This window comes from Jaminaea rosea, assembly GCF_003144245.1.
Source record: "Jaminaea rosea strain MCA 5214 unplaced genomic scaffold BDZ90scaffold_1, whole genome shotgun sequence".
NCBI lineage: Eukaryota > Fungi > Basidiomycota > Exobasidiomycetes > Microstromatales > Jaminaea > Jaminaea rosea.
Window position 1 is genome coordinate 2,495,277 of NW_020289975.1, and position 26,837 is coordinate 2,522,113.

Here is a 26,837-nt window from a genome sequence, read left to right on the forward strand (position 1 = left end):
TCAGGCCACGCACTTTTCTTGTCCAACAGCCTCAACTCTCGTTTCTCCTCTTCATTCGCTGCCATGGCTTCTCAGGCAGACGAGTCGAAGCAGCCAGGCTGCGAGGACGGTCAGACAACAATGGAAGCAACGCAATCAAGCGCCGATACTCAAGCGACGACATCAGCTGGGTCTCACCTCGCGTCCAACGACACGCCAGCCATCAAACTCGTCGACTCAGCATCAACGATCCCTACAACTCCCACGACGGAGCCACCGAGCATCAACTTCGCAGCGTCGTCACCAGGCACTCCAAGCCAGAGCTACTCAAATCTTTCGTATGCTCCACGGCAGTCACCCTTGGTCCACGCCCGCCGGTTAGGCAGCGGCGCCTCAACTCCTAAGCAGACCGCCAGCGATGCATCGTCGGTTGCCGCCAAGGCATTGCCCGCTGAGCCAGTGACGAGCTCTTTGAGCCCTTCAACCGACGAAACCTCGAGCGCACATGCCGAAGCCGCAGCCAAGGCGCGGGCGGACCATCGCCAAATGATGCAAGAGGTAGTGGCAAAGTGCACGGATCTCGGTCTCAACGCTACGACGAGCCCTGGATGGCCATTGCTGGTCAAGCTTGCAGAGGCTTCAGATGGCGAATGGAAGGAGCTAGCTGAACTTGTCGGGGAAGGAGATGCTACTCTATTACTCCCACTGTCAAGCAAACCATCTTCTGTAGCGTCAAAGGGGACTCTCGGACCGAATAGCGACGAGCCACTCCCTGCTCCTTCACTTTCTTACGCTTATGACCATATCCTCATCGGACCTGGTCCTCGTGCAGCGCTTTCCATCGGCGAGTATAATGCAGCAGGCGTGTCGTCGAAAGGCTTCGCCACACTCTCAGGGCTACGAGGGGTCATCGAGGAAGATCGCTCCTCGGAGCCCTCGCGCACTAAGCTGACGATCAAGAGCTTCATCTGCCGACGAGACCGCGGCTGGGTATCAGAGCTCAAGAACAAGGGTGCCAGACGGTGAGTGCTCGAGGATCCTCAGGGCAAGCAGGAGGTGATGCTGACTAAAGACGTTTACTCGACAGGCAATTGTTCACCTCCCTCCCTCCCCTGCCCAAGCCTAGCTGCACCGACTATCCCTTCCCCAACTACACCCTCACAAACGCACAAGACTTGACCCTACCCGCAGCTCCATCACCGCCACCCTTGCCGCCTCGACCTCGTGCTGGCTCGTCGGCATCGCTGGCCGCTCCCGGCTTGGGACTTGGCCCTTCTCAGACCTCGTCGCCCAGTCATCGCCCATCAACATCCGGATCCAGCTTTGCTACCCTTTTTGGAGGAAGCGGTCGAGAGAAGAAGCAGCGAGGCCCCGTCGCAGCCGCCCAGGCTGCCTTCCAGACTACAGCGAGCGACTCTGCCGAGGATGTCGGCACTACCGGCTGGGACGAACCCGCTGCCACCGACACAGCTCCCCGCGGACCGCGTAAGATTCATATCATCCTGATCGACCGGCCGCTGCGACGCTCACGTGCACTACGAGGCATGGCCTATTCAATTCAAGCACGCCTCCGTGCTGCTCTGGAGCGCGAGGCGGCCGTCCCTCCCTCGATCGGCGAAGAGATAGGCAGCTTTGCCAGCGGATTTTATCCGGTCATTGAGTCAGGCAGTGGCCAAGGAGGAAAGGCAGGACGCAAAAGCGGCGGTGGAGCCGCAGTCCCAACCGGTACGGCGCGTGACCTCCTTCCCGCCATCCCCTACACCGCACAGCCGGACCATCTGCAGATGTCGTTCCAATCCCTCTACTCTCAGACGCAGCAAGCACTGGAAGAGGCGCACCGCAAGGTCAACGGATGGGACGATGATCGAAGTGTGGAGAATACTGTTCGCGTCCAAATGGAGAGCATCGAGGCGCTGCTGACTGAGGAGGTGTACGACCGCATCTTTTCCCCTCCTCACTCCACCGACCAGCAAAGCGACGAGAACCTTTCATCGCGCATCGCAGCCCTCAATGTCCTCGGGCTAGATTGGGATGGATTGGGCATCCGCATACCCGTCGGCGAAGCTGGTGAAGTTGTACGTCGCGGATTGGACGCTATCCTGGCATCATGCGAGGCAGAGTTGAACTTGCTGCAGACGCAGGAATGCTTTGCGCCGAGACGCAAATTGGACGTCCTGGTAAGCGTGCATCGCATCGTGGTGGATGGTCTAGCCAAGCTGCCTGCTGTTGAGCTCAAAGATGGCAATGAGTCTGAGGCTGCCCTGGCAGCTACGACCTCGACAGCCCCTGAGGCTTCAGCTTCTGTCTCTGGCTGGGATGAATCTCCGTCCAACCCTCCGGCAGCACCAAGCGGCAATACCACCTCCGCCGACTTGATTCTCCCCCTGCTCATCCGTCTCCTCATCAAAGCGAACCCACCTTCACTCAACTCCCACCTCAACTTTGTCCAACGCTATCGTTCCGAATCTCTCCTCCGTGACGGTGGAGGGGAGACGGCCTATTGCTTGATCAACTTCCAAGCCGCTGTTCAATTTGTTGAGAATGCACGGCCGGCGGAGTTGGGGTTGGAGGACACGGTCAGAGGTGGGCTTGACCCTACTTCGAGCGCGATGGGATCAACGACGGCGACTACGGATGCACAGGCGAGTGCAGACGCTCACGCTGACGCAGGCCGGCTGTCAGCGATCGAGCTTCTAAAAAACGTCAACGCCGTCCAGCCTCCAACCGACCCGGCATCCCCACAACGCCCGTCCCCTCAGCAGTCTATTGCCTCGAACGCGGTGATAGGCAACGTGGCTGGCCGAATGAAGGGATTGAGCGGGGTCGTCAACTCCTCCTTTTCTGTGCTGGGCAAAGTGATTGGTTCAGGTGCTTCGGCGGGGATGGAGGCTTGGGATCGCAGCTCAAAAGGCGTAGAGGGTGGAATGAGGACACTGGATGATATTCGGGGATTGCTGGGACGAGGTGCGGCGACCGGTGCGGCAGGGGGAGAGAAGTCGAGCTTGGCGGCCGCTGCGGCCCTGGGAAAGGGAGCAGGAGGCACAGATTATGGACAGGAGGCCACGGGGGACCAAAGTGGATGGGATGCGCCGTTCACGCCTGCGCCAGCTACGACCAGCACAACCACGGCAAGCGCAAGTGCTGCTCCTAAACCGAGTCTCAGCGATCGTCTCGCAGGACTCAATCGTCGCTTCGCCTCACCAGGTTCGGCAGAACAACCGCTCCCGCCAGGAGTGATCTCGAAGGACGGTGCTCTGCCTAAGCGACCGCCTCTCATGAGCAACGCGGGGGGAAGTGCGGGAACTACTGGGTCTACGTTGGGGTTGACCAGGGCGACCACAACAGCAGACACGGCACCTCAGCCCCTCCAACCCCCTCCCGCCATGTTCAACGACACGGTCGCTCCTTCCACGGCGGATCTTCCAGCCTCGCTTCGTTCTCCCTACCCACCCGTTCCCCGACCACCGACCTCTGCCCGGCCCCTGCACGTTGTACTCGCCTCATCAGGGAGTGTGGCATCAATCAAGGTGCCGCTCCTCGCTGAGGCTCTCCTTGCCCTGGGCCACGTGAGGGTACAAATTGTAGCCACGAAGCCCTCCCTACACTTCTACGAGGAGGAGGGGGTGCGCGCTCTCGGGCATGATGCCGACAATGCCGACGAAGCTGCGTACACGGTCAAGGACCTGGCGGCAGAGAATCTTGCTGCTTCTCGCCGAGGTAGCCTGGACTCCTCCGGCTCAATTCAAGATCCGGCAGCGATTCCCGCGAAGCGTCCGCGCTGCCATCTCTGGAAGGATGAGGATGAGTGGACGCAGTGGTCGACCGTAGGCGACCCGATCCTCCACATCGAGCTACGCCGATGGGCAGACATCGTCCTTGTGGCGCCATGCAGCGCAAACACTTTGGCGAAGATTGCTGGAGGATTGTGTGACGATCTCCTGGTGAGCCCCAGCGCAGCGAGCGACTATGCGTACAAGGATCCGACTGACCCTCCTTCTTTTCACACAATTGTGCAGACCTCCTTCCTTCGCGCACTTTCCCCCACGACCCCCACGCTTCTCTTCCCAGCCATGAACACCCTCATGTATCAGCACCCACTGACCGCTCAGCACCTCGATGTTGTGCAGCGCCTGTTGGGATATGAGGTGCATGGTCCCATTGAGAAGCGGCTTGCGTGTGGAGATTTGGGGAGGGGAGCGATGCTTGAGTGGACAGATATCGTGCGGCTGGTTGAGGGCCGATTTGGATTCAAGGCTGTCGATGGTGAAGATGGAAAGGTCGCGGTTGAGGAGGGCAGCCAGGTGAAGCAGGCGATTCCAGCTTGAGGTGCTCCATAGACAAAGGCAGACGCACGTCGCCTCTGTATGGCCGCCTCATTGATACCTGATTGCTGCTCTTTATACCGACTGTCGGCCTCATATGAGTATCGCCACCAACAGCAGAAAGAACAGCGCAATGACCAGCAGCCAAACGCACCACCCTCCCAGCCGATCGTCGCCTCGCCTTACCATCTCATCCATCTTGCCCATCGCCCTCCCTAATCTCGTCTGACTGCTCTCTACCTCCGAATCCAATGCGCCGATCAATTCTGTCTGCTCAACAATTTCGGAGCCCATGTGCGTCGCCTGCCGTTGGATGGAGGAGAGGGTCGTCCCAATTGAGGAGAGGATCGTGTCCTGCCTACTCATTAGTGTCGACTGGTGCTGCTGCTCCCAAGCTGTGTAGGCATCGTCGTCTCCATCGTCCTGATGAGCACCATTCATGTCGATGGAAGTCTCTCCGTCTTTGCGTCTACTTCTAGCGTCCACCTCCTCCTCCAATCTTCTCATCTGCTCCTCACAATCTCTGAGAAACTCCTTCCTGCGATCCACCTCCGACTCGTCCACTCCGAAGCGTGCAGGGTTGCTCTGGACCACATTGACGCTCTGCCTTACATCTGCCACGTCTGATCGCAAAGCCTCGATCGCATCTGCAAGACGGTCATGCGCTGTGAGATGATCAGACGAGGTGCGGGCCGATGTGTAGGATTGGGAGAGGGCGTGTGCTGAGGAGAGGGAGGAGCGGAGTGAGGACGAGAAGGTGTGGAATGGGTCTTGCGACATTGTGACGAGATGAAACGTGGTATGTATGATCTGCGAGTGGAGCGGGTATATGCTGCTATCTTGTGGGCATGGCCTTGCGAGGATGTTTGGTGGCAGGGAGAGATGGATCGAATGCCAAGATGGAATGCACGGATTCAGCGAGGGCCATTTCGGATGCAGCGACGGGAGTGGAGACACGAGACGGCACAAAAGTACACTTGGAAAAGTCAAAAGCCCTTCTTCCCTCTGTAAACCACCGAAGGCTGCGAAAGAGCGGGCAAAGAACAGAGCCCAGGGAACGCTGAGGGGAAAGGACATCGTCAGAGCAATAGCTCGCCATCAGCCCAAAGGGCATGACCCTCCTACCCGGTCGGCCCTCGCTGCAAGTAGCTTCAACGTCCTACCAGTCGCCTCTGCACCTCTACCGGCGCATCCTCCGCCTTGCCAACGCCATTGCAGCGCGATGGGAGGACGATACCATCTTTCAAGCTCAGCGTTACCTTGCTCAGCGTAATGTGAGGAAGTGGATCGAGGCCACGAGCAGAGGCTCATTGGAGGCCAGGCAAGGATTCGATGGTCAGGCTTCTGAGTGGTCATCCTCAAGGCCAGGCGGCGATGGCGAAGTGGCGTTCCAGACCATCGAGGCAGCGCAATATCGTCCCTTCAAACGTCTCAAGTCACATCTCAGCCTACTACAATGTGCTCATAATGGCGGACGCAAAGAGATGGAAAAGGTCCTAGACTGGACATACGCGAGGCGAGGCGTGCTGCGTTGGGCGGGTCTGCGACCCTTTCTCGATCGGCCTAACCCTCTTGGTGAATGTTCAACACACGCAACGAGCAGTCACAGGCATTCGCCCTCACCTGCCGCGTCTTATCCGCCCTCACCGGCCCTGCTCGCCCTCCTCTCCTCGCCCTTGATCACTCACTCATCCTCCGGCTCCGGCTCTTCATCCTCATCCCCTCCCTCATCCTCCTCTTGGGCGAACTTCACTTTGCCCCTCCCTCGCGAAGGCAAGACGAGGCACAATCCTCGCAGTAGGCTGCGCAACAAGGAGCTCAATGCGGTAGCGAAAGTTGTGAAGCGCAAGCTGGAGCGGGTGAGAATTCCCCTTCCAACGCGGGTGGTGATGAGGGTGGAGGAACGCGCCAAGTCCGTGGGGGGTGCAGAGGGAGGTGAGGCGACAACGAGGGCACGAGCAGCTGGGCAGGAAAATCAAGGCGAAGAGTGGGGACCACTGCATCCTTCTACGCCTAACTTTGCCAGACAGAAAAGAAGAGTGTGGGCGGCGCTGCTGAGCCGATTGCCTATCTTGCCTGAGGTGAAGCATGCGACAGGTGGTGAGGAGCGACAAGAGAACGACCAGGCGGAGCCATCATCCACAGGCTCCCCAAGAGCAGCATCAGCCTCAGCTTTCCGTCCGCAACTACGGCGCTATCTTTCTCCTCCATCTCTACCAACAGATCCCATTCCTTCGCTCATAGAAGCATGGAACAATCACCTTTCCCTCTCACGCGGCACACCCGAAGATAAATCGAGGCGCCCAAAGAGCATAGCGTTCCACCTCTCCCCCCTCTCCCTCTTCCGTACCGATGAGAGAAGGCCACCAACCTTACCGGCACCACAGGAGAGCGTGAGGGCCCTGCAGCGCTGTGGCGGAGGGCCAGTAGAGGAGGTTGAGAAGGGGGCGAAGGGAAGGGCGAGGGCAAGGATGACCAAACAGGGGAGGATAGATAGGGCGCAGGGGAAGATGGGAACCAAGGAGGAGGAAGAGTGGATTCGCAAAGGATGACAGCGATGGCATCGGATAGAAATGAGATTCAAGATGGATGAATGTACTACCTCTGTCATTGTGACCACATCTGCAACAACCAGCATCCCGCCTCGCCCTTCTCAACGAACTCTTGCTCTCGTGTCACTTTGCCTCCGTGCCTGTGGCCCCACCATCTGTCTTCCCCTTGCGCTTCCCCATCAAGCTCATGAGAGCCTTCTGTCTCGCCTCAGCCAGGGAGTCCACGGCTGACTTTGACACGGGCGCGCTGCTCTCCGCATCTGCGGTCGCCTCCTCCTCAGCAGCAGCCTCAGCGGCGGCTTGCTCCTGCTCTGCTACGCGCTTACTGCGCCTCGGGGTCGGCGGCGCAGCTGGAGTCGGGGCTGATGCCTTCTGTGGAGATCCCTGTGTTGCAGTCGTCTTGCTCTGCGCTGCCTTCGCCGCGCGAGCAGGTCTTGTTGGCCTGACATCCGCGTCCGGCTCCCCGTAGTCCAGATCGTCCGGCTTCGGCGCTTCAGCAGGCGGAACCAGATCCGTCGGCGGTGAAGTCGCTGTTGCAGCACTGGGTGGGGACTGCGATCCAGATGCGCCATTTGTGTTCGCGGCCAGCTTCCTCTTTATCGCCGGTGTCTTTCCCAGCGCGATGGCGTCGTGGTCCACCCATTGGCGCTTCTTGGCACTAGTGCCGGGGCCGGTAGAGGCGACGCCATTTGTCGTACCAGTCGTTGGGGCGGCTGGAGGAGGTACAGAAGGCGTTACGGTATTGACTGGCTTCGATGCTGCTGCGGATTGTTGAATCTTCTCTGCCTGGAGACGCGTTGTAGGCCCGTCCGAGGTCGCGCTTGCCCTCGCTGCCATTTGCGTTGCCGAGGCGTCCTGAAGTAGAGCATCGATCGAGGCTTGCAGGGCTGCCGAAGGAGGCTTGTCCTGTGCCTTGACTTGTACTTCCGAGCCTGACTGCATCGTACCAGTCGAAGCGGGGTGATCTCCCTGTTCCTCTTTACCGTCAAGAACAGCAGCCTCACCGAGAGTGCGACCACTCCTCTGCTTTGCGCGGCCCTTCTGGGTGCCAAATTCCATCGGTAGTGCAGAACCGTCGTCGCTGACGCTCGTCGCCGACACAACCTCCTCCTCTTGCTCCGCTCCCTCCTTCATCTCTCTCTCCTTTTCTCGCCTAAGCGCCTCCTTGATCTTCGCTTGCATGCGATGATACGAAGTCGCTTCATCGTCTTTCGGCTCCCCTGAAGCAGCCTTCTGCTCTCGTGCACCGTCCAGCTCAGCACCTCTTGCCCCTGCCCTGATCAACTTATTCCTCTTCTTCAGCCTCTTCGGCTCGTAAAGCCACTCTCCCTTGCTCGCCCCATTATACCACGCCTCACAGTCCACGCTCGTAAGGAGAATGTTGCGCGGCAGCTCATCGATGGGTCGATCTGTTGGATTCGGGGGAAGGCCGAGCTTGACTGCTTTTGCCGTACTCTTGGCAGTGAGTTCGGCCGTGCGAGCAGGAGAAGACGATGCACGCGACGATGGTCCCGCTATCGCTAATGATTGGGGTGGCTTGGGCTTGGTCAGCGATGTCACTTTGCCCTTCACAGCTCCCACGCTGCTGGACGGTAGAGCCGCCGTATTGACTGCTGGCACTTCCTCCCCCTTCTCGCTCGGGCTGCCTTGCTTCTGCGTAGCTCCACTTGTAAAGTCCAAATCAATTAGTCCAGCACCCGGCGGCAATCGCGCTGCAGCTTTTTTCGCCTCCTCCGCCTTCCTGATCCTCTCGCGCAAGGCTTCCAGCTCTCCCTCTCGGTCCTTGAGGCGTTGCGCTACTGAGGAAGATGAGGATGAGCGTGCAGGAGAGGGCATGGCCTGGTGTGATAACATCAGGGCGGAGGCGGCCGTCTTGTATGGGTGGGGTGGGCCGAGGTATGGGACCAAGGGGGCGGTGGGCTCTACATCGAGCGCCCAGCCTAGGATGGGCGATGAGGGTGTGTTCGGCGTAGGTTGGGACACTTGCTGGGTCGGTCGTTGCACCAATGCCTGAGCGGCTTCGTCTTCTCCGGCGTATGAAGAAGACGAGGAGAAAGACGACGAGGAGGAAGAGGAGGAGGAGGAGCTGCGGGAAGAGGGTGAGGACGCTCTGCCAGCCTTGCCATTTACGGAGGCCGTCACCTCATCCCCGTCGAAGTTCTTCATTGCTGCCGTGCTGCCCTGAACGTTGACCACTTTAGCTCCTGCCTCAGCGGCGATCTTCAACCGCTGCTCGCGCGCTTTGGCTCTGCGCTTCTGATTGCCGCGTCTTGTGCGCTGAAGGCCTTGCCCAGGAGGTACCCAGCCACCAGGCGGCGTGCTAAGACGGGCCTTCGCGGGGGCTGTGTTTAGTCGCCGCGCTTTCGAGGCTGAGGATGAGGAAGAAGAAGAGGACGAGGGGGAGGAGGACGAAGAAGAAGAAGAAGACGAAGACGAAGACGAATGCTCATCGGAATCGCTCGTTGCGTCCGATTCGTTGCTGTCGCTTTCGTCGCTACTGCTGCTGCTGCTACTTGAATCGCTGCTGCTGCTCGAAGAAGAGGCAACGGCTGGAGCTGCTTTGGCTTTTGCTGCTTGGATACTTGGAGGGGAAGGCTTACCCTCCTTTGGCGACGCCTGACGCATCTGACGAGCAGCCTCAAAGGCAGACATCGCTGCAACTGCTCCTCTACCAGTGCCTACCGATGGTCTTACTGGCATCGCGAATGGTGAAGTGGGCATAGCGGGTGTTGATGACGAGACGCCATAGCCTGCTCCTAGACTCGGCGGTGGTGGTGGTAGGCCGCCGTCGTCATCGTCGTCCTCTCTCGCCGCTCGCGACGAGTGCATCTTGAGCTCTTCTTCCTGCGGCATCTGCTTCTTCTTCTTCCTTCCTCGCTGACCGACTTCGCTACTGATGAGCAAGCTAATGCGGGACGCTTCAGCCATAATGTCCTCCTCCTCTCTGTCTCGCTGAGCGGTCGCTACGGGCTTTGAGGCGTCTGGGAGGGGGGTGACTGACTCTTGTTTGATAGCTGTAAACCTTGATGCGGATCTGCCGGTGGCCTTGAACTTCTTGTGGCTATGCTTGTGCGATCGAGAGCGAGAGCGATGCCTTGGCTCATCGTCGCTTTCGCTGGAGCTGCTGGCTGAGTTCGACGACGAGGACGAGTATGAGTATTTCCTTTTCCTCCTGGACGAGGAATGACGACTCCTGGAACGTCTTCTATCCTCTTCGTCAGAAGGGTCTGCTGGCAGCTTGTCGGCCGCATACACGCTGAGCAGGGGCGAAAATGATGAGAATGCAGCGGTTTCGGACTGCTGAGCCGTGTTGGACTCACTCTAGGACGTCTGACTCCCGCATGACATCGTGTATCCTGTAGTCCCAGTCGATGAGCCTGTAGCCACCCAAATACAAGGCTAGGCAATCCTCGACAGCCTTGCCGCTATTTGCGATCTTGAGCTTGGCCACAAGATGTCTGGCCAAGTCAGCAACAGTCTCCATGCCAGATCGATCTTTGCTGGAGCTACTCGCCGGGGGCGGCAGGATAGGCAAGAGAAAAGGCTGGGTTGGCAGGGGTGCATGAGGGCGTATACGTACCCTCAGAGGCAAGGAAGCCATGTCGAAAGAGAATTATGCTGGTGATGCTGAGTAGTTGATGTTCGTCAAGCAGTGATTGGTTGACCGACAGCTTTTTTTGCTGTTCCGCTTCGCCTCTTCGTGGAGGCGGACCGAGCGATCGAGCGAGCAATCGAGTGCCGAGTTGTTCACGGCGCAATCAACCAGTACCAGTTGCAAGAGCACATTTAGCATCCCTTCCTCATCATCCTTCTCAGCATAGCATGTCGGACAGAGAGACAATAGCTTCAACCGGAGACGGCTCTTCTTCACCCACGTCACCGTCCTCACTGGACTCGCCCAATCGGCACCCGCGGCTTCGCCCGCAAGAGCATCGACCTTCTTTGTCCTCGTCCTTTGCATCCTCATCCCAATCAACACCTCCCACATCGGCCAGCGAAGCCAGTCACCAAGACCAAAGTCCTTTCAGTAGCGGCACAGCATCATCCTCATCATCATCTCCTGCAACGCGCGATGCACTCTCTCAGTCGATCATCTCCAACCTCGACCTCGAGTCGGAAGCGAGATCAAGAAGACCTTCGCACGATGGCAGCGCGGTTGCGCAGCAGGCAGAAGACCAGGAGAGGGGCCAAGAAGCTGAATCAAGCACACTGAGGGAACTGAATGCTTCATCAAACCGTACGTCCTCACTACCACCCCTCGTCAGGGAGGACTCAACGACGCGTAGGGTCATGGAGGATGTCTCGCCCTCACCACCGCCTATGCCGACCAGCAGTCTCCCAACGAATGGGGTCAGTGAGGCGTTCGAGTCAAGAGAGGGAATGGCGGACACCTTGCGATCAGCTTCATCGAGCTATACGTCCCCGTCAGATTTCCTCGGACCCTCGCCCTCCCAGCAAAAGATAGCATACAGCGACGAGCCTTCTTCCTCATCCCGAAGCGAGTCAGAAAGAGCCAGTCCGGTTGAGGAAGAGAGCGCAGCCCCTCACGAGCCAAAGACGACTGCTACTGGGGGAGAAGACGATGCTCTGCCAGAGACCGTGCCCACCGTCAGTGCTACAGGAATGCCGCGCTTCCTACCGCGGCGAACCGATGATCCGACCCTCGACGGGCGCGTCGGTACGAGCTCCAGGAAGGACCCGCCTCCGCCTGAGCTATTGCCCGAAGGGGCGAGCCCACCACCGCGACGAGGAGGGAGAAGAAGTAGGAGCAGCAGTGTGAACGAGGACGAGGATAGCTCGGATGACGAGTCTACACTCTCTTCGGCCTCGTCACCCCCACACCCCCTCTTCCTGCAAGCCCTCCTTCCTTCCTCCCAACTCCCTCTGACCCGTCGCTTCTCCATCCTCTCATCCTCGCTACTCGTCAACCTAGGCCTGCCATTCATCAATGGCCTCTTCCTCGGCTTTGGAGAGATCTTTGCCCGATCGCTGGTCGCGCCTGTGGTACTGGGCGTCGTCGAGAGGGGGAAGAGCTTGTGGCGGGAGTATTACCTGGGAGGAGGGGTTGGATTGGGGGAACATTTGACCATGAGCGAGAGGAGTCAGGCGGTCAGGGACGCTGGAAGTGGTGAGGGGACGGGGACGAGTGGATTGGGAGTGAGGGCTGCGCCGAGATGAGAGCGAGGAGTCATGTGTTTCACCACTTTAGACGGCGACGTATGGGCATCACAAGATCATCGTCACGGCTCAATCTCTGATTTGACCGCTGATGCTGATGCTGATGCTCGATGCGATTCAGCCAATGCGAAGAGCGTGCAAACCGATGCTAAAAGTACAGGAACGAACAAAACACAACATGATGACACGGACGCAGGTGAGACTGAGCAACTCGTAGGCTGCCTTACACCCGCTACACTCCAACCCTCTGTGCCTCTTCCCTCTTCAATGCCCTCTCCACCCGTCTAAACTTCTTCTCAACATCAACGTTGTCTCCCCTGATCCTCCAACTCCTGAATCGCCTCATCGGCCCCGCCAACCATCCACAGACGACATCCACTGCCCAGAGCTCCCACACGAAGAAGAGGAGCGCCTGCACCAGGACGGTACCGAAGATGATGAACAGGAAGCTCGTAGGCAGCTCGACAAGTCCAAAGAGGCGGAAGAGGCCGTTAGACTCGGAGTTGGAGAAGAGGATGCCGAAATTGATGGCCGCGAGGGCAAGGATAGCAAAGGACAGCAGGTAGTTGCGGTAGAGCGGCTCACGATGCGGCGGACCGAGCGCCCAGCCAATTGAGGCGATGGTGAAGGTGAACATGGCCGTCTTGCTCACCACGCTATTGTCCTGATTTGTCAGAGAGAGATCCGCGGGCTGGAATGGGGGTTGCTCGTACCAGCTTTGCTTGTGCAGAATCACGTAGGGCACCGTTTGCGCGATGATGAGGAGGACGATAGCGCCCAGCAGGGAGAGGACGATGCGCCGTGTCATGAGGCGGGAGAAGGGGCGCGACTTAGAGAGGGTGGCAGCAGGGCGACCCCAGGCCATGCCGATTGCAATGCAGAAGACCTGGAAGATGTCGATCCATAGATACTGAGCGTTGTCTAGTGAGGCGGTGACTCCAAAGAGGAGGATGACACTATAGAACTCGGTGAGGGCGTAGAGGGCAAAGTAGAGGAAGAGGCTGGTCGAAGTCGCAAGACAATTACGCCCCTCCTTGATGAGATGTGGCAGGGAGCCAATGTCATCGGCACCGCTCGTGAACGGAGCGGCGACCGAAGCCTCAGCCTCGCTGAGTGAGAGTCCCAGGTCTGCCCCCTTGAGCGCACCAGTGTCATTCGCTCCATCACCACAGAAAGCAACCGTATGGTCAATTCGCTGCAGTCTGTCCACCAGCTCTGCCTTGAGCTCGGGTGAGAAGCGGGCGAACACCTGTGCGCGCACCAGGAGGCGGGCCATAGTTTCGTCTGAGGCGTGCGAAAGCAAGTGCTGGAAGACGTCCCCGGTCAGCGCGAGGCCTACTGTCGACAAGCTCAGCTTCGGGTCACGAGGAGCAAGCGAGTAAGGGTCCAGCCCGCCATCTTCGTCCGCTCCTTCGCCCTCCTGCGGCAAGTCGACATCGCTCCACACCAGCTCAGCTGGATTGGACATCCCGCCTAGGCTCTTGTGCGCCTTGACTCCCTGCGGAAGACGGGGCACGAAGACTGGCTGGCCAGGTGGGATCATGCCCGCCTCCCTTGCCACTGAAATCGCGGTGTTAACCGAATCGCCCGTGCACATCTTTGTTGGAATCTCCGCCTCGTGCAGCTCTGCGATGGCAGCTGCGGTCGTGCTCTTGAGCTTGTTCTCGAAGAAGAGCAGGCCGAGGAAAGAGAGGTCTGACTCGACGTACTCGCGTGGGCAGGTTTGAGCTCCTGACCAGCTGAGCGAGGCAGTCTTGTAGCCGAAAGCAAGGACACGAAGACCACGTCGCGTAGCTTCGTTGAGGATAACGTCGAAGTCGTCCGGGATGGTAGCAGGGTCGCAGAGTGGCATGATCGATTCGGGTGCGCCTTTGACGTACATTGTCGCCGATGAGGTGGATGACGAGGCAGCCTGAGTGATGACCGACATGCGGCGCAGGCTGGGGACGAAGTCGAACTTGCGCAGCACGGCGATGGTCGCGTCACCTGAAGGGGAGCGAAGGCATTGTACGTAGGGGTCTATGCTGCCCTGACTGACTTGAGCACCGGTCAGCGGCCTCTTCGCGCTCTCCATCGTCCATTTGGTGAAGAGGAGCATGCTGACTTCGAGCGGGTCACCGAGCGGTTCGTCGTCGATGAGGTTGACGTCGTGCGTGGCAGCCATTGCCTCTTCCATCTTGACCTCGCGCTCAACCTCATTGACATCCTCCATGCGCTCGCGCAGCTCGTCGAGCTTGCCATTCTCACCGCGCATCCTCACGCCACGAACTTCGAGGCCACCTTCAGTTAGCGTGCCCGTCTTGTCGAATACCGCAATCGAGACTTTGCCCGCCAGATTGATCCTCTGCGGCGACACACAGAAGATCTTGGCCTGCTTCAGGCGACGCAGCGCAAACGTCGAGCAGATGCTCATAGCAGCTGGCAGAGCGGGTGGGACGCAGATGGTGAAGAGGTCGATGGTCCGCAGCCCAATTTCATCGCCATCGACGCCTACGATGACAAAGTTGATGACGCTGCCAATGAAGCCGATGACGGCGATGACGATGAGGATCAGGATGAATAGGAAAGCGTCCTTGTAGAAGGCGAAGTTGACGGGCTTGGGAAAGAGCATCATCTTGACGAGGGAGCCCTTGCTCGAGTTCCAGGCAGTCGACGTCACCACGGCTTTGACTCGGTCATTTGAGTTCTCGGCGCTCGCTCGAAGTAGGACTGTGCCTCCCCATACGAGGCTCTTCTCTACTCCTTTGAGGTCTCGCTCTCCGCGTGCGAACTCGGCGAGGGCTTGCGGAGAGATGGGCGTCTTGGAGCAGGGGACTGACTCGCCTGTGAGCATTGACTCGTTGACCAAGCAGCTGGATGCGCCAGGCAGTAGAAGCATGTCGGCGGGTAGCGACTGCGAGAGGAGCGGGGAAAGAGACACAATGTCGCCAGGTACCAGAGCCTCAGACGAGACCTTCTCCCACGTCTCTGATGCCAGGGACGCCTTCTCGTCGTTTGGCGACGAAGATGCAGAGGTGGCGCTGAGTCCGACTCTCATGACCTCGACTTGAGTCTCGTATCGCGCAGTTCGCTGCAGCCTGACCTGAGATCGGTGAGACTGAATGACAGTAGCCGCAATACCGAGGATGGAGATAGCAAGGACGACTGCAGCGTAGACTTGGTACGTGTCGTAAAACCACAGACCACACGAGGCCAATGTGAAGACGTAAAAGGGATGGCACGTCTCTGTGATAGTGAGCTTGATGAGCGACTGGCCCCTGACATCGATGATGTTTGGGCCAAAGAGGGCATGACGGAAGGCAACCTCTGACTGCGTGAGAGGAGCAGCGCCGGATTCTAGGCCGACGTCTCGCCACTCTGGAAGAGAGACGAGCTTCTGCGAGGGAGCGTGGAAGATCAGAGGAGTATGACGGAAATTGAGGACGAAGACGTGGCTAAGAAGGGTTGTGTTGGCCGTAGGGCCTCCAGCGAGGGGAGGTCGCGGGACCTCCTGCGCAACATCAGCCGGGCTGGTATAAGGAATAGTGAAGTTGGGGCTGAACATCTTGTTGGCAGGCGTGGGCGTGGGCAGTTTGTGAGGTACCAACTTCTGGAGCGAAGCTGGCTCGCTCGGGATCTTGACGAGGCAAGGGATGGCCTTGCAGTCGGCCAACTCGTCCTCGGTGGGTGCCTCCCGGACGTAGTAGATCCACTGGCGGTAGATGCGCGGGACCCAGAAGACGATGATGAGGGGCAGAATACCCGCAGTCAGGACAGATCCGATGAGGAAGAGGGTGAAATTTAGCCAGCTTTTCTCGAGATAGCGGATGGTCATGAGGAGATCTTGCGCCGGAAGGTAGATGTCCTGGCGCATGGCTTCTTCGCCTTCGTCGTTCTGCAGCTTCTCGAGCTCAATTGCTACATGAGAAGGGGCTGACGAGAGCTTGTCGGAGTCAACCTTTTCGTCTCGCTGTACAGGAACAGAGGCCGGTGCGGGCATATGAGGAACGTCGCCGGCGGCCACAATGGGCTTGGCGCCGAAGCTGCTGCTGGATGTCGTGCCAGAAGGGTCACTGCTGAATGTGGTAGTGATCTGGTCCTCATCTTTGGAAGCAGTGCTGGGTCGCATCTGCTTCTGATCAGCCTCCCATTGGCGCAGCGCAGCATCATCGCCCGAGTTGAAGGCAAAGGACGCGATAGGCGTCGACGAGGCTGCGGCCGGGGCCTTCGAATCAGGCGGCGTAGGCTCGAGTGGGGAGGAGTTGGACATGATGGCCAAGCGCTGCTATGGGAGCTCGAGAGCCGCGGTATACGTCTAGGGTGAAATGACAGTGGTCGGCGCGAGTGGGACCAGGGCGCGGGCAGAGTGATGATGAAGAAGAAGAAGAAGAATCGTGATTGCCGCTCAAGCCAGTGCGAATTCGACTTTGCCTGCGAATTGACTTGCTGCAGCTCGCCCCGCTGCTGCCGTCGCTCTACTCGAGACTAAAAATCGAACCGCGGTTCGGCATGCAGAAACCAATGAGGCACGGAGGGGCGCAGCGAATCGGCCGTATCTCGCGGACGAGGTCGTGTGAGACGGTTGCACACAGTCGCGCTTCACACAGTCGTCGCGCTACCATCGTCTCCTCACCATCACGCAACGGTAGAAGAGAGCATGCATATATCGTATGGTATTCATTCAGACGCTGAGCAAGGCGCAAAAGGCGCATGCATTCAAGCGCTCGTTGTCGTCAGCAGAGATCATAGCAGGTCCGTCATTGCATCGCATCGCGGTTGTGTCCGTTATCAGAGCAGCCCGCCACCCCAATTGGCGGCCCCCCTCGTCGAAGTCTCTGCCCCTCGTTCACCCTGGTCCTGCTCCTCTGGCTGAGATGCCGCGGCTGCAGCTGCCGCTTGTCGTCCCAAGCTCTCGACGCGTGGAGACTGTCTCCACGATTCGCCGGCAACGGGAGAGCCAGGCCCGCCGTAACCTGGGATCAGTGAGGATGGGACACCACGCAGAGATCCTGGCGGACGGCGAGCACCTCTGTTCCCACTGCCTTGGCCAGCAGCTCGCGCCTCGCGTTGAGACTGGCGAAGAGCCGCCTCACCAAGTGTCGCGCTGGGATAGTGACCACCCGCAGGCGGAGCCGAGCCCTCGTCTTCTGGTCCTTCCCTGACAGAGCTCAAACGTCTCGGACCGCCTTCAGATGCAGCGTAAGGCGGCAGCGGCGGCAGCGGCGGCAGGGTCGACATGTCCTCGCTGTCATCCTCAAAGGGGTTGCTCGGCAGCCGTCTCGACTCGCCCCCCGCAGTGGCACGACTGCTAGCCACCTCACCTCCAGCACCTTCTTCCTCTCCGGCACGAGTGTCTATCGATGGGCCAGAGGCAATACTGCCGCTCCCATCCTCGCGCCCACCGTGTCGCGCTCCAGTGTACGCAGCCCTTCCCGAGATGCTCGACACTCCTCCGCGGCTACTGATTGTCGAGCTCCTGTTCAGGTTCCCTCCTGCAGCACTCGGCACAGCAAGATCGCTCTGCACGTGCGCACTGGCACTGCGATCGCTGAAGGGAGAGCGAGCGCGACCTCTCTGACTCCCACTCGAGCTCGACGCGTTGCTGTGCTGTGCTCGCCAGCTCGTCGAGTCCACACCGCTCGAATGATCGGATGCCATCGAGCGACCGGAGCGCTGTCTGCTCGCTCCAGAGCCAGAAGACGTCGTATTGTCCGATACCGAGGCTGAATAGCCTGCACCGTGCGTCTCAGAGTCCAGATACGAGTCGGCACCGCTCCTCGCCGAGGCTCGTGTCATGGGCCGGTCGATGCCACTTGCAGCCACGCCTGCGGCTGCGCCGGGCCCCATGCCAGAAGACGCATTGCCGCTGCCGCTGGACTGCTGGCCGTGGCGACGGTTACTGCTGCTGTCTCCCGTATAGACACTGGCTTGCTGACTTTGAACGTTGCCAGCTTGCTGTGGCTCGATGAGGTGCGTCGAAGCGGAGGCATCGCGCTGCTGTTCGCTACTGTCGTAATGGTCGTCTCTTGATGATGGAGCCGGGCCCGGAGTAGCGCCCATGGTTAATCGTCGAATGCCTGCTGCGAGACCGCTGAACAGGCCTCCTGTAGCGGCTGCTGCGCCGAGGTTGCTCTGCGATTGCGAGGATGTCGGCCGGTCGCTGAAAGGATCCTCCTCGCCGTGTTGATCTTCAGACCCGTCTTCATCATCGTCGTCGTCTTGCAGCTCTCCGCCATCCGTCAGCCCCTCGTCGTGCAACGAGCGACGCTGCCCCATCGTGCCCCTCGGCGAGTTGAGCTCCATCGGCTGCGGAGCGCTGTCCGGATCTTCAGCTGTTGTCGTGTACGAAGCGCGGCTGCGGGCCTTGGAGCCTTCCGAAGAGTTGAAAGTTGCTTGCTGCCCGCCAGTCGTAGCAGTCGCGAATGGAGCAGAAGCTGTGCTTCCACGCTCGCCGAACTCGCCTACACTCTGGATGGTGGGCAGCCTGCGGTGCCCTTGGCCATCATTCGCATCCTCACTGCTCCTGTTCGGGCTTGGTGTCCCGCTGCTGTTGCCACCGCCTGCTCCGGGGCCCAGCAAGTTGGTGTCCGCGCTAATGAACTTGCTGTGTCGCCCGCCGTTGCTCTGCAGGCTATCCTTGCTGTTGTTGCTTCCCGATGGAATTCCAGAAGGGTAATGGCCCTTGGAGTACGTCGAGCCTTGGCTGTCACGATGGCCTGAAGCCCACGCAGCAAGACCGCCCGCCGCTGCCCCACCGCCAGCTGCAGCACCGAGTAGCTTAGGGTCGTAGCCGATATCGCCGCTGCCAAAGTCGCTACCGTAGGATGGTAGGCGGGTTTCTCGTAGACGATCTCCGCCGCTACTGCTTTCTGGTAGATTGGCCATAACGTTGGGCGAGCTTCCGGTTCTTTCTCGAGCCGGGCGAGGAGGAGGAGGCAGCGAAGCGCCGATCAGGGGTGATGGGGTCGATCGGCTAGCGGGTGGGTTGCTTGTCCCGCTGCTGCTTGGCAGCTGCGAAGAGCCATTGGAGTCGTGTGCGCCGCTGCTCGTGCCATTGCGCGAGCTTCCATTGCCTGCAGCACCGAGGTCGCCCTCTGCCGCATCGTGATAGTCTCGGCCTCGACTGTCATCCAGGTCTCGACCATCCTCGTCATCGCTGCTGTAGCGATTCCTCCGTCGAGCAGCGTAGCCAGCTCCAGCTCCTGCGGCACCAGCAGCTGCTGCGGCTCCACCTATGGCAGGCCAGCCGCCCCAATGTGATGGCCCAGATTGCTGCATCTCCGGGTAGTGATCGCTGTCATCGTATCCGCCCATCAAGCCACGCCCTTCATCTTCGCCGCCCCCCTCGATATGGGAGCGACGCACATTGGCGTAGCTGGTGAGGTCTTCCTCCGAAGCGGTCTCGTCCGGATCTTGCGTAGGTACTGTGTTTCCCTTCTGAGCCCCACCGAGATGACGGGCCAGCCAGCTGCCGCCGAGCAGCCCACCGATAAGGCCTTTGCTAGCACCACTGCCAGATCCTGATCCGCCTCTCGGAACGCCAGCAGAAGGCGGCATTTCTCTGAGCGAGCTCTGCGCGCTTGGAGGCGAGCCCATGCCGATCCCACCCGGGCCGTATCCTCCACCTGCGGCGGCACTGAGTCGTCTACCGCGGAAGCTACCTCCATCTCCTTCGCCGCGACGTCGCCCGCCAACGACAAAGAATCCGCTTCCACCATCTCCGCCAGTGAGGTTGTCAGCCTCCCAGTCGTCCGTGTCTGCATCACTGTCTCGACGTCCACCGGCTGCGGCTGCGGCGAGCCCAAGGCCAGCGCCGCCGGCTGCTGCCCCAGTGAGGGGGGCGTAGGCGCCTTGACCTCCGCCACCGCTTCCATTGGCACCGCCGCTACTTCCACCACCTCCAATGTTCGACCAAGCGCTTGCGACACGGTCCGAGACACGGCGGCCATGCTGCGCCATGACTCCGCCGGCAGCGGCGCCTTCTGCTCGTCGTCTTCTTCTTCTCCGCAGGCAGCAGAGTAGGAGAAGCAGGAGCAGAAGGAGGAAGAAGAAGACACCCAGTACAATGCCAGCAATTTGGCCACCTGAAAGGTGAGGGCCGGTAGCAAGGTTATTAGGGTTTGGAGGCTGTAATGTGCCAGAAGGCCGAGTAGCTGAGGATGAAGGGCTGCCACTCGTGCCGCTGCTGATCGGCGATGTGGCGGACGAAGGGCCGGCGTTGGAGAGGCTCGCAGCGCTGGCGTTGGAGCTGGCTGCACTGGCTTGACTGGCTAAAGAAGAGTCGCCCGCACTGCTGGCTGCTACAGAGGCACTGCTGGCTGCGGCGCTGAGAGAGGAGGCGGCCGAAGACTGAGCGGCGCCTGTCGCAGTAGCGGCAACTGCGCTTAAGGAGGAGAGCGCGCTGGATGCAGCTGGTGCGTTGAAAGGGGTGGTGGCTGTAGGTGAATTGTCTGATGCTGGCGGCTGATTGCCATCTGGAGAGGACTGGCTCGGTGGGGTTGTAGCTTGGCTTGCGCTGGGATCACCATTACCGTTACCACCCGCACCGGAGGGAGCTGCATTGCCACCTTCGCCATTATCTCCGCCGTTGCCTTGGCCACCTTGTCCACTGCCTTGGCCGCCTTGGCCTCCCTGACCAGCTCCTTGTTGACCTCCTTGGCCGCCCTGTCCTCCTTGACCGCCTTGGCCGCCCTGTCCTCCTTGACCGCCTTGGCCGCCCTGTCCTCCTTGACCGCCTTGGCCGCCTTGTTGCCCTTGTTCGCCCTGCCCATTCCCTTGACCGCCTTGGTCGCCTCCTCCTTGCTGGCCTCCCGAGCCATTGGAGCCTCCTCCATTACCAGCGCCGCTACCGCTATTTGACCCCTCGTCGCCTGCTTGCCCTCCATTACCGCCGCCACCACCATTGTCATTGCCATTGCCATTGCCATTGCCATTGCCATTGCCATTGCCATTGCCATTGCCATTGCCGCCCGACCCGCTATTTCCAGATCCAGCAGTCGGCTGTGCTTGTGGTTGGCCAGCGGTCGTGTAGAGCGTGCCAAGGTCCGGCGCAGGGAAAGGACCAGTATACTCGAGTGGCACGTACTTGATGTTGTACGAGGTGCTCGTCTCTACGCCCGTCTGCACCTGCACCGTCTGCCTCGGAGGATCAGTGCCCTGTGGATCGTAGATGACGCGCGTTCGCGATGAAGTGTAGGGAGCGACATTCGTAGCAGCGGGCGAGTAGGAGAGCCAGGTGGGGAGGACTTGCGCTGTTGGACCTGGAGGCGTGGGTCCTTCCGGGAGGTACGACATCTGATGTAGATGGGTCCTTGTACGAGAACTCCTCGACTAATTGAGGGTGCGATTCTGTATGTTGAGAATGGAGGGCCTCGCTGGCCCCTCCTTTCGACCAGCCTGGACGCTGCGCCTTGTCTTGGGCTCTCTATGGTACGTTGTCGTGCCTGCTGGTCATCGAAGCCGCAATGGCGGTCGTAGAGTGGATGAAGTGAAGGTCAGCAAGAGACGGCCTTTGCTCTGCCCTTCCTCACGCAAGATTCATGTGAGGTGAGATGGAGCTTAGAAGGTCGAGTCGGACTTACCAGGCTACCAGACGTTTGGGAGCTTCTACGCAGATGCAGCTTCCAATTTTGGTAAATGATCAAGCGCCCACACTCTGAGTCTTGCTCTTCTCGGAGAATTGGTGGATGATGGAGTGTCGTCGACGATCAATCTGCGCGTTGCTCGAGCCGTGGAATGGTGAACGAGGATGAAGCAGGCACAATGGACGTGCTACCTCAAGTGACGAGGACCCTGGTGCGGGATAGGGGCCAGACGCGTCTTTCCGCTAGTCCGAGCGATTGAGATTTAGAGCTTCTCGGACGGACCGCGCTCAGCGTGGATCTAGTTTGGATGAAGTGAAGAGATGATGAACGAGTTCAAGATGGTTAGACGAGAGGATGATGATCGCTGGATCGTGTGTGGTTGTGATCATGAGGTGCTATGAGACGGCCTGGGGTGAGGCTCTGAAATGGACCAGCTGCAGGCTAGACGATCGACGAACACGGAGCGATTGAACACTCGCACTGCCGAGGCGGACCAACGGGGCGTCCGTAGTCCGTGATGCCATCAGGTCCAGCCCAGATTCAGCTCCTCCTCACTAGCGTCGTCTTCGTCATCGACATTGCACTCACCTCAACCACCTGCACGCACAAGGGGAGAATAGTTTGACTTGATATCGAATTGAAAAAAGGAATATAGGGAGAAAGATTCCGCGGGAACAAAGTAGCAAGCAACACGGACGAATCTGCAATCCTCAGGCCGAGGCCGCGGACACGCCTTCATCTCATCATCAAGTGATCGCTGAAATGGAGACGTATCCAGAAGCCTACGGCGGTATAGTTCGATCGCTGGATGAGCCAGCAATCGAAGGAGGGCTTCGAGGTATATCCTTTTCTATCCTTTGGGATCGTGGTTTTCGCTCGCACGTCTAGGCTACTGTGCCGCCGTGCAAGTTCTGCTGCCTCTTTGCACGCTCCTGCTGGTTCTTCTGCGACTCAGAGCGGGCCTCGTCCACACGCTTCTTTGCGGTCTCGTACGCGTTGTGAGTCTCAGTCTTGTTCTTCTTCTTGATGTCGAGCTCCTGCTCGGCCTTGGTCTTGTCCTCAGCACGCTTGCCGTGAGTGGCAGTGATACGGTTGAGCTTCTTGGAGGCGTCGTGCTCCTTCTTTGTGGCCTTGGAAAGGCGCTTGATCGACTGGCGCTCGGCCTTCTCAGCCTTGGCTTGAGCCTTCTCAGCGATAGAAGCCTCCTTCAGGAGCTTGCTGAGGTTCTTCTCCTCGTTCTTGGCCTCCGTCTTGAGGAGCTTGTCGTATTTCTTGACTTCCTTGCTCGTCAGGGCATTGACGTTGACAGCGCCTCCTGTGGTGCCTTGGCCAGCGCCGGCAGCGCCAGCTCCAGCAGCACCAGCACCGGCGGCACCAGCAGCAGCGGGGGCTGCGGCCGAGGTCGTAGGCTGACCAGCGGCAGGCGCTTGTGCGGCGTTCGTCGTAGCGGCAGGAGCAGCGGCAGCAGGGGCGGCAGCGGCAGTCGAGGGGTGCTGAGCAGAGACGGCTGACTGAGGCGCAGTCGTCGCCGACGTGGCCGACATGGGCTCAGCGGCTGAAGGAGCAGCGGAGTGAGCCGCAGGCGCAGAGGTGTCAAGGGCCGACGGAGCAGCCGAATGAGACGCCTGAATGGGTTTGCGATGCAGGAGATGCCAAGAGTCAGCTCAACGGATGCAGGCAACAAGATCTTCTACTTTGCACACCATTACTCACGAGTCCGGCATCGGGAGCGCTGGCCTGCGAGCCTGCGCCGGCGTAACCGGCACCAGGGTGCAGGGGGTTAATGCCCTCGCTGCCAGCGCCACCAGTGTGCGAGGCGACTCCGGCGTGCTGGTTGGGGACAGCTCCGGCGGCGTGGCCGACCCCGTTCTCGGTAGGCAGAGCAGCCGACTTGTCGAGGCCAGAGCCACCGTTGAGGTGGGTAGCGTCAGCGACGGCGTTACCGTTGGTGGTGATGGCGGACATGTTTGAATGTGCGCGAGGGAGCAATAGAGATGTGAGGTGGAGAAGGTGCAACTTTCTGCATTGCATGGTTTCGCCTCGTCTTTATACCGGCTACCGTCCTTGGCCGTCCTCATCCTTTCACCGCTGCATTCTGTCGAGGCCCAGACTCGCCTGCGCTTACAGTAGCTGCATTGCTGCGTTGCTGCGTCGTTGCGTCTTCGTTGCCGGATTGGGGCCGGCCTGCATATCCTGTCGTCGGAGAAAGAGGGAGTGGAGCAACGCACCTCAGGAGCTCGAGTGCGACAAGCGACGTCATAGCCGTGCGGCCCGGACAAGGCCGGCAGCACGCAGAGGAGCAGAGCCTTGAAGCTCAAGAAAAAGAAAAAAGAGACCCAGAACCATCCGCGATGGTCAGCATGTCAGAGGAAGACGAAGACAGTACAGCGACCATGACGGCGACGGCGGGCGACGATAACGAGGCGAGGTCGAGGCGAGGATGAGGCGAGAATGTGGGCTTGACAGGCGGTGAAAGTGGGCAGCGAGGCCCGAGGACAATATCGCCATGCTGCACACCACTGCGCCTGTTGTTTGTCCGTCGCTGTACGCATAAAGTAGCCGGTGCCTGCCGTCGTTAGACGATTCCTGGAGACTGGTAGAGGTGGCCATCCTCGCTCGTGGGGTTTCGCCGCCGATGGTGGGCGGGTAGATCGAGGGACGAGCGGGCCAAAGGTCGGTGGTTCGAGCGTAGAGATTGCGCGATGGTTCCCTTGAGCCGGGTGGTGACAGTGATGAGTGCTCGCCTGCGGTCAAGCTTCTGGTGCCCCCTGCTCGCACCTGCGACGCCCAACAACCATCACGATCTGGTCTGGGAGCCATCAGAGTATGTGCAAGGCACACTCGACTGTCCAACAGAGTGTAAGATGAAGCCTGCCGGACTTGTCGGCTGCAGCAATCACATCGGTAGATCATGGTCTTCAGCGATAGTCAGCGCACAAGGATACCGCTTGCGATCTCAAGCATCCATTTTGAGCCGCGATCTGCTTCATAGTGTCGATGGCTTGCCGGCCATGGTAGCATTGGGCCCCCGTCTTGCGCCTGCCCCCCACGCCATTCGTCGAGCGTGGATGTTGACTAGCTTGAGCGGCAATGCAGGCATCTGAGCGGTGTGCCACCCTCGAGTCGCGTCTCCTTGGACGAAGACGGGGAGGGAGGAGCAGCGGGCGCGGCAGCCACGCGCGAAATAACACACGATCGATCTCGCCCCGACTAGCTGACCTCCCTCTTTGCTCCCTTTGCCCAATCCCGTTCCGTAAGCCCTCACCATCTCATCGCCATTGCTCTCTACGCTACCAAGTACGTCGAGATCGTCGTCGCGATAGCAAAAGGCGCAGCTTGAGCATTGTCATCACCCGAAGCCCTTGCCTCACCCGCACAACACCACGCATCCTTATTCAAACGCGCCCTCCTCATGGCCCCAACATCATCTTCATCCACGTCGACACCGCGTCGCGCTACAACGCCTCGCAAGTCGACGCCTCGTCGCGCTCGCTCGAGCTCAGTCGCATCCAATGTTTCGCGATCCTCGAGCAAGCCGCCCAGCACGAGGGGAAAGGCAGCAGCCAACAAGAAGGACGGCAGGCCTGCTCTTCCCACCGAAAAGAACCCCAAGCTGCCTGCTGATCCTGTTCCCGTCAAGCTGCAAATCATCCGTCGCGAAGAGAGGTACGTAGAGCGCGATGTCGAGGTGGGGAATAGGTTGCAGATGCTCACCCTCACGCCCTCGCTCACCTCTATCAGGGACATCATCATCGGTCGCGTCAAGCTCGACACCGTCAACGGCAAGGACCATGGCTTCCTCCTCAAGCGGTGAGCAGACGATTGCATTCAGTTTTACGCGTCTTCGCTCGCGAGCTCACGCCTCCCTATCCATTCTTGCTGCGCAAACTAGCTTCGACACCAACGCCATTGCCGCATCGTCGATGTTCCAGCTCGCCTTCCCTTACGCTGACGGAGCAGCAGAGGCCGCCGAGATGGCTTACCTCGACCGCAAGTTCGACACTGACCGCGCCAACGGCGGTATGATCACCAAGCCTCGCACGCCCAAGCGCGGCCGTCCCAAGAAGAACCCCGCCCCCGAAGATGAGGCCGACACCAAGGTCCTGCCGGAGGGAAGCACTGGCGTCAGGCTGCAGGGCACTTGGCTCCCCTGCGAGGACGCCGTAGAGATTGCTGAAGAGTACGGTCTCCTCACCTATGCGCAGCCTCTCATCGACGCAAAGGCTGTCCACCTAGAGAATGGTCCTCAGCTCGTCGGCGCAGACAACGTTGCTGTCTCAACCGCGGCCAAGGGCGGCGAGTCCCCCTCTGCCACGACGCCTAGGAAGCGTCAGCGCACTGCTGCCAAGGCCGAGGACAGCGAGGCGGATGAGTCAACCTCGACCACTGCCAGCCCCAAGGCCAGTCGTGGCCGCAAGTCCAAAGCTGCCACCAAGGCCGCCGAGAACGGCGAGGGAGTCATCAAGAGCACCACCACTAAGATCGCAGCCGCTGCCGGCCTCACGCAGAAGGAAATCGACGAGCAAATCAAGAAGAGCAAGGACCTCGCCAAGGACGTCCAAGCCGCAGCAAAGAAGGCCACCACTGGCAGTAGCTCCACCAGCCCGTCCACTCGCGGCCGCAAGCGTCGCGCTTCCAACGAGCGACCGACTGCCGACTTGGACCACCTCGCAGACGACTCGAGCGTCAACTTCGTCTCGCGTCAGGTGCGCCGAGGTACACGCGCTGTCCGCAGGAGGCCAGTCGTCTCTGCCGCGGGCGCTATGGGGGCTGCGGCTGCTGCTGGGGTTGGGGCCCTGGCTTGGTTCGCGGGAGGAAACGTCGATGTGGCTCAGTCGCTGCTGCAGCAGGGTCTCACGCATCTGCAAGGTTTCTTCTTCTGAGCAAGTGGTAGCTTGGAGAAAGGATTGGTAGTGGGAACGCAATGCAGGTGACGATACCCCGGGTAGCCCTGCGAGGCCATTGAGGAACGTAGTCAACCTCTCCCCCCTTATCCATGGGCGCTACATTCTACCATCACCTAACGTCCCCACCTCCACGTCACTCCCCTTCTACACCGAAGACTCGATGACTGAATCTCCTTTTTCGTTCCTTTTGTTGTCTTTCCTCTGCCTTTGTTCCCGTCAACAGGGTGGTCCGCCGCTCATCTCTCGGTCTCTCAGCAGCCCAATGTACTAGCGCCTCGGCGAACTCGTCCTGATCCAAATGAATCGTCAAAGATCCTTTATTCATTCGCAGAGCTT

The 26,837-nt window shown here is 59.6% G+C and overlaps 9 protein-coding genes across 9 annotated transcripts; 4 read left to right on the forward strand and 5 right to left on the reverse strand.

Moving 5' to 3' along the window:
• Window positions 1-63: 63 nt before the first annotated feature.
• On the forward strand, window positions 64-4,053 carry BDZ90DRAFT_225567 (hypothetical protein; the record flags this gene model as incomplete). Its single annotated transcript, XM_025504675.1, has 3 exons — window positions 64-1,001; window positions 1,067-3,904; window positions 3,996-4,053. 3 exons carry the CDS (start codon window positions 64-66, stop codon window positions 4,051-4,053), a joined length of 3,834 nt encoding a protein of 1,277 aa, XP_025365560.1.
• A 205-nt stretch (window positions 4,054-4,258) lies between these two features.
• BDZ90DRAFT_29546 (hypothetical protein) lies at window positions 4,259-5,195 on the reverse strand. Its single transcript, XM_025509470.1, has one exon. The coding sequence runs from the start codon at window positions 5,079-5,081 to the stop codon at window positions 4,395-4,397; it is 687 nt and encodes a 228-aa protein (XP_025365561.1). The 5' UTR covers window positions 5,082-5,195; the 3' UTR covers window positions 4,259-4,394.
• A 104-nt stretch (window positions 5,196-5,299) lies between these two features.
• Window positions 5,300-6,974, forward strand: BDZ90DRAFT_229940 (hypothetical protein). The gene has a single exon (XM_025505278.1). The coding sequence runs from the start codon at window positions 5,414-5,416 to the stop codon at window positions 6,851-6,853; it is 1,440 nt and encodes a 479-aa protein (XP_025365562.1). The 5' UTR covers window positions 5,300-5,413; the 3' UTR covers window positions 6,854-6,974.
• On the reverse strand, window positions 6,825-10,508 carry BDZ90DRAFT_229941 (hypothetical protein). Its single transcript, XM_025505279.1, has 2 exons — window positions 10,174-10,508; window positions 6,825-10,109 (listed from the first exon to the last, which is right to left on the reverse strand). Exons 1-2 carry the CDS (start codon window positions 10,452-10,454, stop codon window positions 6,977-6,979), a joined length of 3,414 nt encoding a protein of 1,137 aa, XP_025365563.1. The 5' UTR covers window positions 10,455-10,508; the 3' UTR covers window positions 6,825-6,976.
• A 167-nt stretch (window positions 10,509-10,675) lies between these two features.
• On the forward strand, window positions 10,676-12,031 carry BDZ90DRAFT_258001 (hypothetical protein; the record flags this gene model as incomplete). Its single annotated transcript, XM_025508020.1, has 1 exon — window positions 10,676-12,031. One exon carries the CDS (start codon window positions 10,676-10,678, stop codon window positions 12,029-12,031), a length of 1,356 nt encoding a protein of 451 aa, XP_025365564.1.
• BDZ90DRAFT_229943 (hypothetical protein) lies at window positions 11,912-16,381 on the reverse strand. Its single transcript, XM_025505280.1, has one exon. It carries the CDS (start codon window positions 16,278-16,280, stop codon window positions 12,264-12,266), a length of 4,017 nt encoding a protein of 1,338 aa, XP_025365565.1. The 5' UTR covers window positions 16,281-16,381; the 3' UTR covers window positions 11,912-12,263.
• A 298-nt stretch (window positions 16,382-16,679) lies between these two features.
• BDZ90DRAFT_229945 (hypothetical protein) lies at window positions 16,680-21,481 on the reverse strand. Its single transcript, XM_025505281.1, has one exon. The coding sequence runs from the start codon at window positions 21,302-21,304 to the stop codon at window positions 16,799-16,801; it is 4,506 nt and encodes a 1,501-aa protein (XP_025365566.1). The 5' UTR covers window positions 21,305-21,481; the 3' UTR covers window positions 16,680-16,798.
• A 997-nt stretch (window positions 21,482-22,478) lies between these two features.
• BDZ90DRAFT_258004 (hypothetical protein) lies at window positions 22,479-23,559 on the reverse strand (the record flags this gene model as incomplete). Its single annotated transcript, XM_025508021.1, has 2 exons — window positions 22,479-23,219; window positions 23,308-23,559. The coding sequence occupies 2 exons, from the start codon at window positions 23,557-23,559 to the stop codon at window positions 22,479-22,481; spliced, it is 993 nt and encodes a 330-aa protein (XP_025365567.1).
• A 1,260-nt stretch (window positions 23,560-24,819) lies between these two features.
• BDZ90DRAFT_277374 (hypothetical protein) lies at window positions 24,820-26,777 on the forward strand. Its single transcript, XM_025509002.1, has 3 exons — window positions 24,820-25,260; window positions 25,336-25,404; window positions 25,487-26,777. The coding sequence occupies exons 1-3, from the start codon at window positions 25,007-25,009 to the stop codon at window positions 26,475-26,477; spliced, it is 1,314 nt and encodes a 437-aa protein (XP_025365568.1). The 5' UTR covers window positions 24,820-25,006; the 3' UTR covers window positions 26,478-26,777.
• Window positions 26,778-26,837: the final 60 nt, after the last annotated feature.

Bases quoted from the DNA above. Each gene is read 5' to 3' on its own strand.
- BDZ90DRAFT_29546 (XM_025509470.1), bottom strand. From the start codon at position 5,081: ATGTCGCAAGACCCATTCCACACCTTCTCGTCCTCACTCCGCTCCTCC.
- BDZ90DRAFT_229941 (XM_025505279.1), bottom strand. From the start codon at position 10,454: ATGGCTTCCTTGCCTCTGAGGGTACGTATACGCCCTCATGCACCCCTG. The intron at 10,110-10,173 runs GTGAGTCCAACA...GCCCCTGCTCAG, and splicing joins CGGGAGTCAGACGTCCTAGA to CGTGTATGCGGCCGACAAGC.
- BDZ90DRAFT_277374 (XM_025509002.1), top strand. From the start codon at position 25,007: ATGGCCCCAACATCATCTTCATCCACGTCGACACCGCGTCGCGCTACA. The intron at 25,261-25,335 runs GTACGTAGAGCG...CACCTCTATCAG, and splicing joins ATCATCCGTCGCGAAGAGAG to GGACATCATCATCGGTCGCG. The intron at 25,405-25,486 runs GTGAGCAGACGA...TGCGCAAACTAG, and splicing joins CATGGCTTCCTCCTCAAGCG to CTTCGACACCAACGCCATTG.
- BDZ90DRAFT_229940 (XM_025505278.1), top strand. From the start codon at position 5,414: ATGACCCTCCTACCCGGTCGGCCCTCGCTGCAAGTAGCTTCAACGTCC.
- BDZ90DRAFT_229945 (XM_025505281.1), bottom strand. From the start codon at position 21,304: ATGTCGTACCTCCCGGAAGGACCCACGCCTCCAGGTCCAACAGCGCAA.
- BDZ90DRAFT_229943 (XM_025505280.1), bottom strand. From the start codon at position 16,280: ATGTCCAACTCCTCCCCACTCGAGCCTACGCCGCCTGATTCGAAGGCC.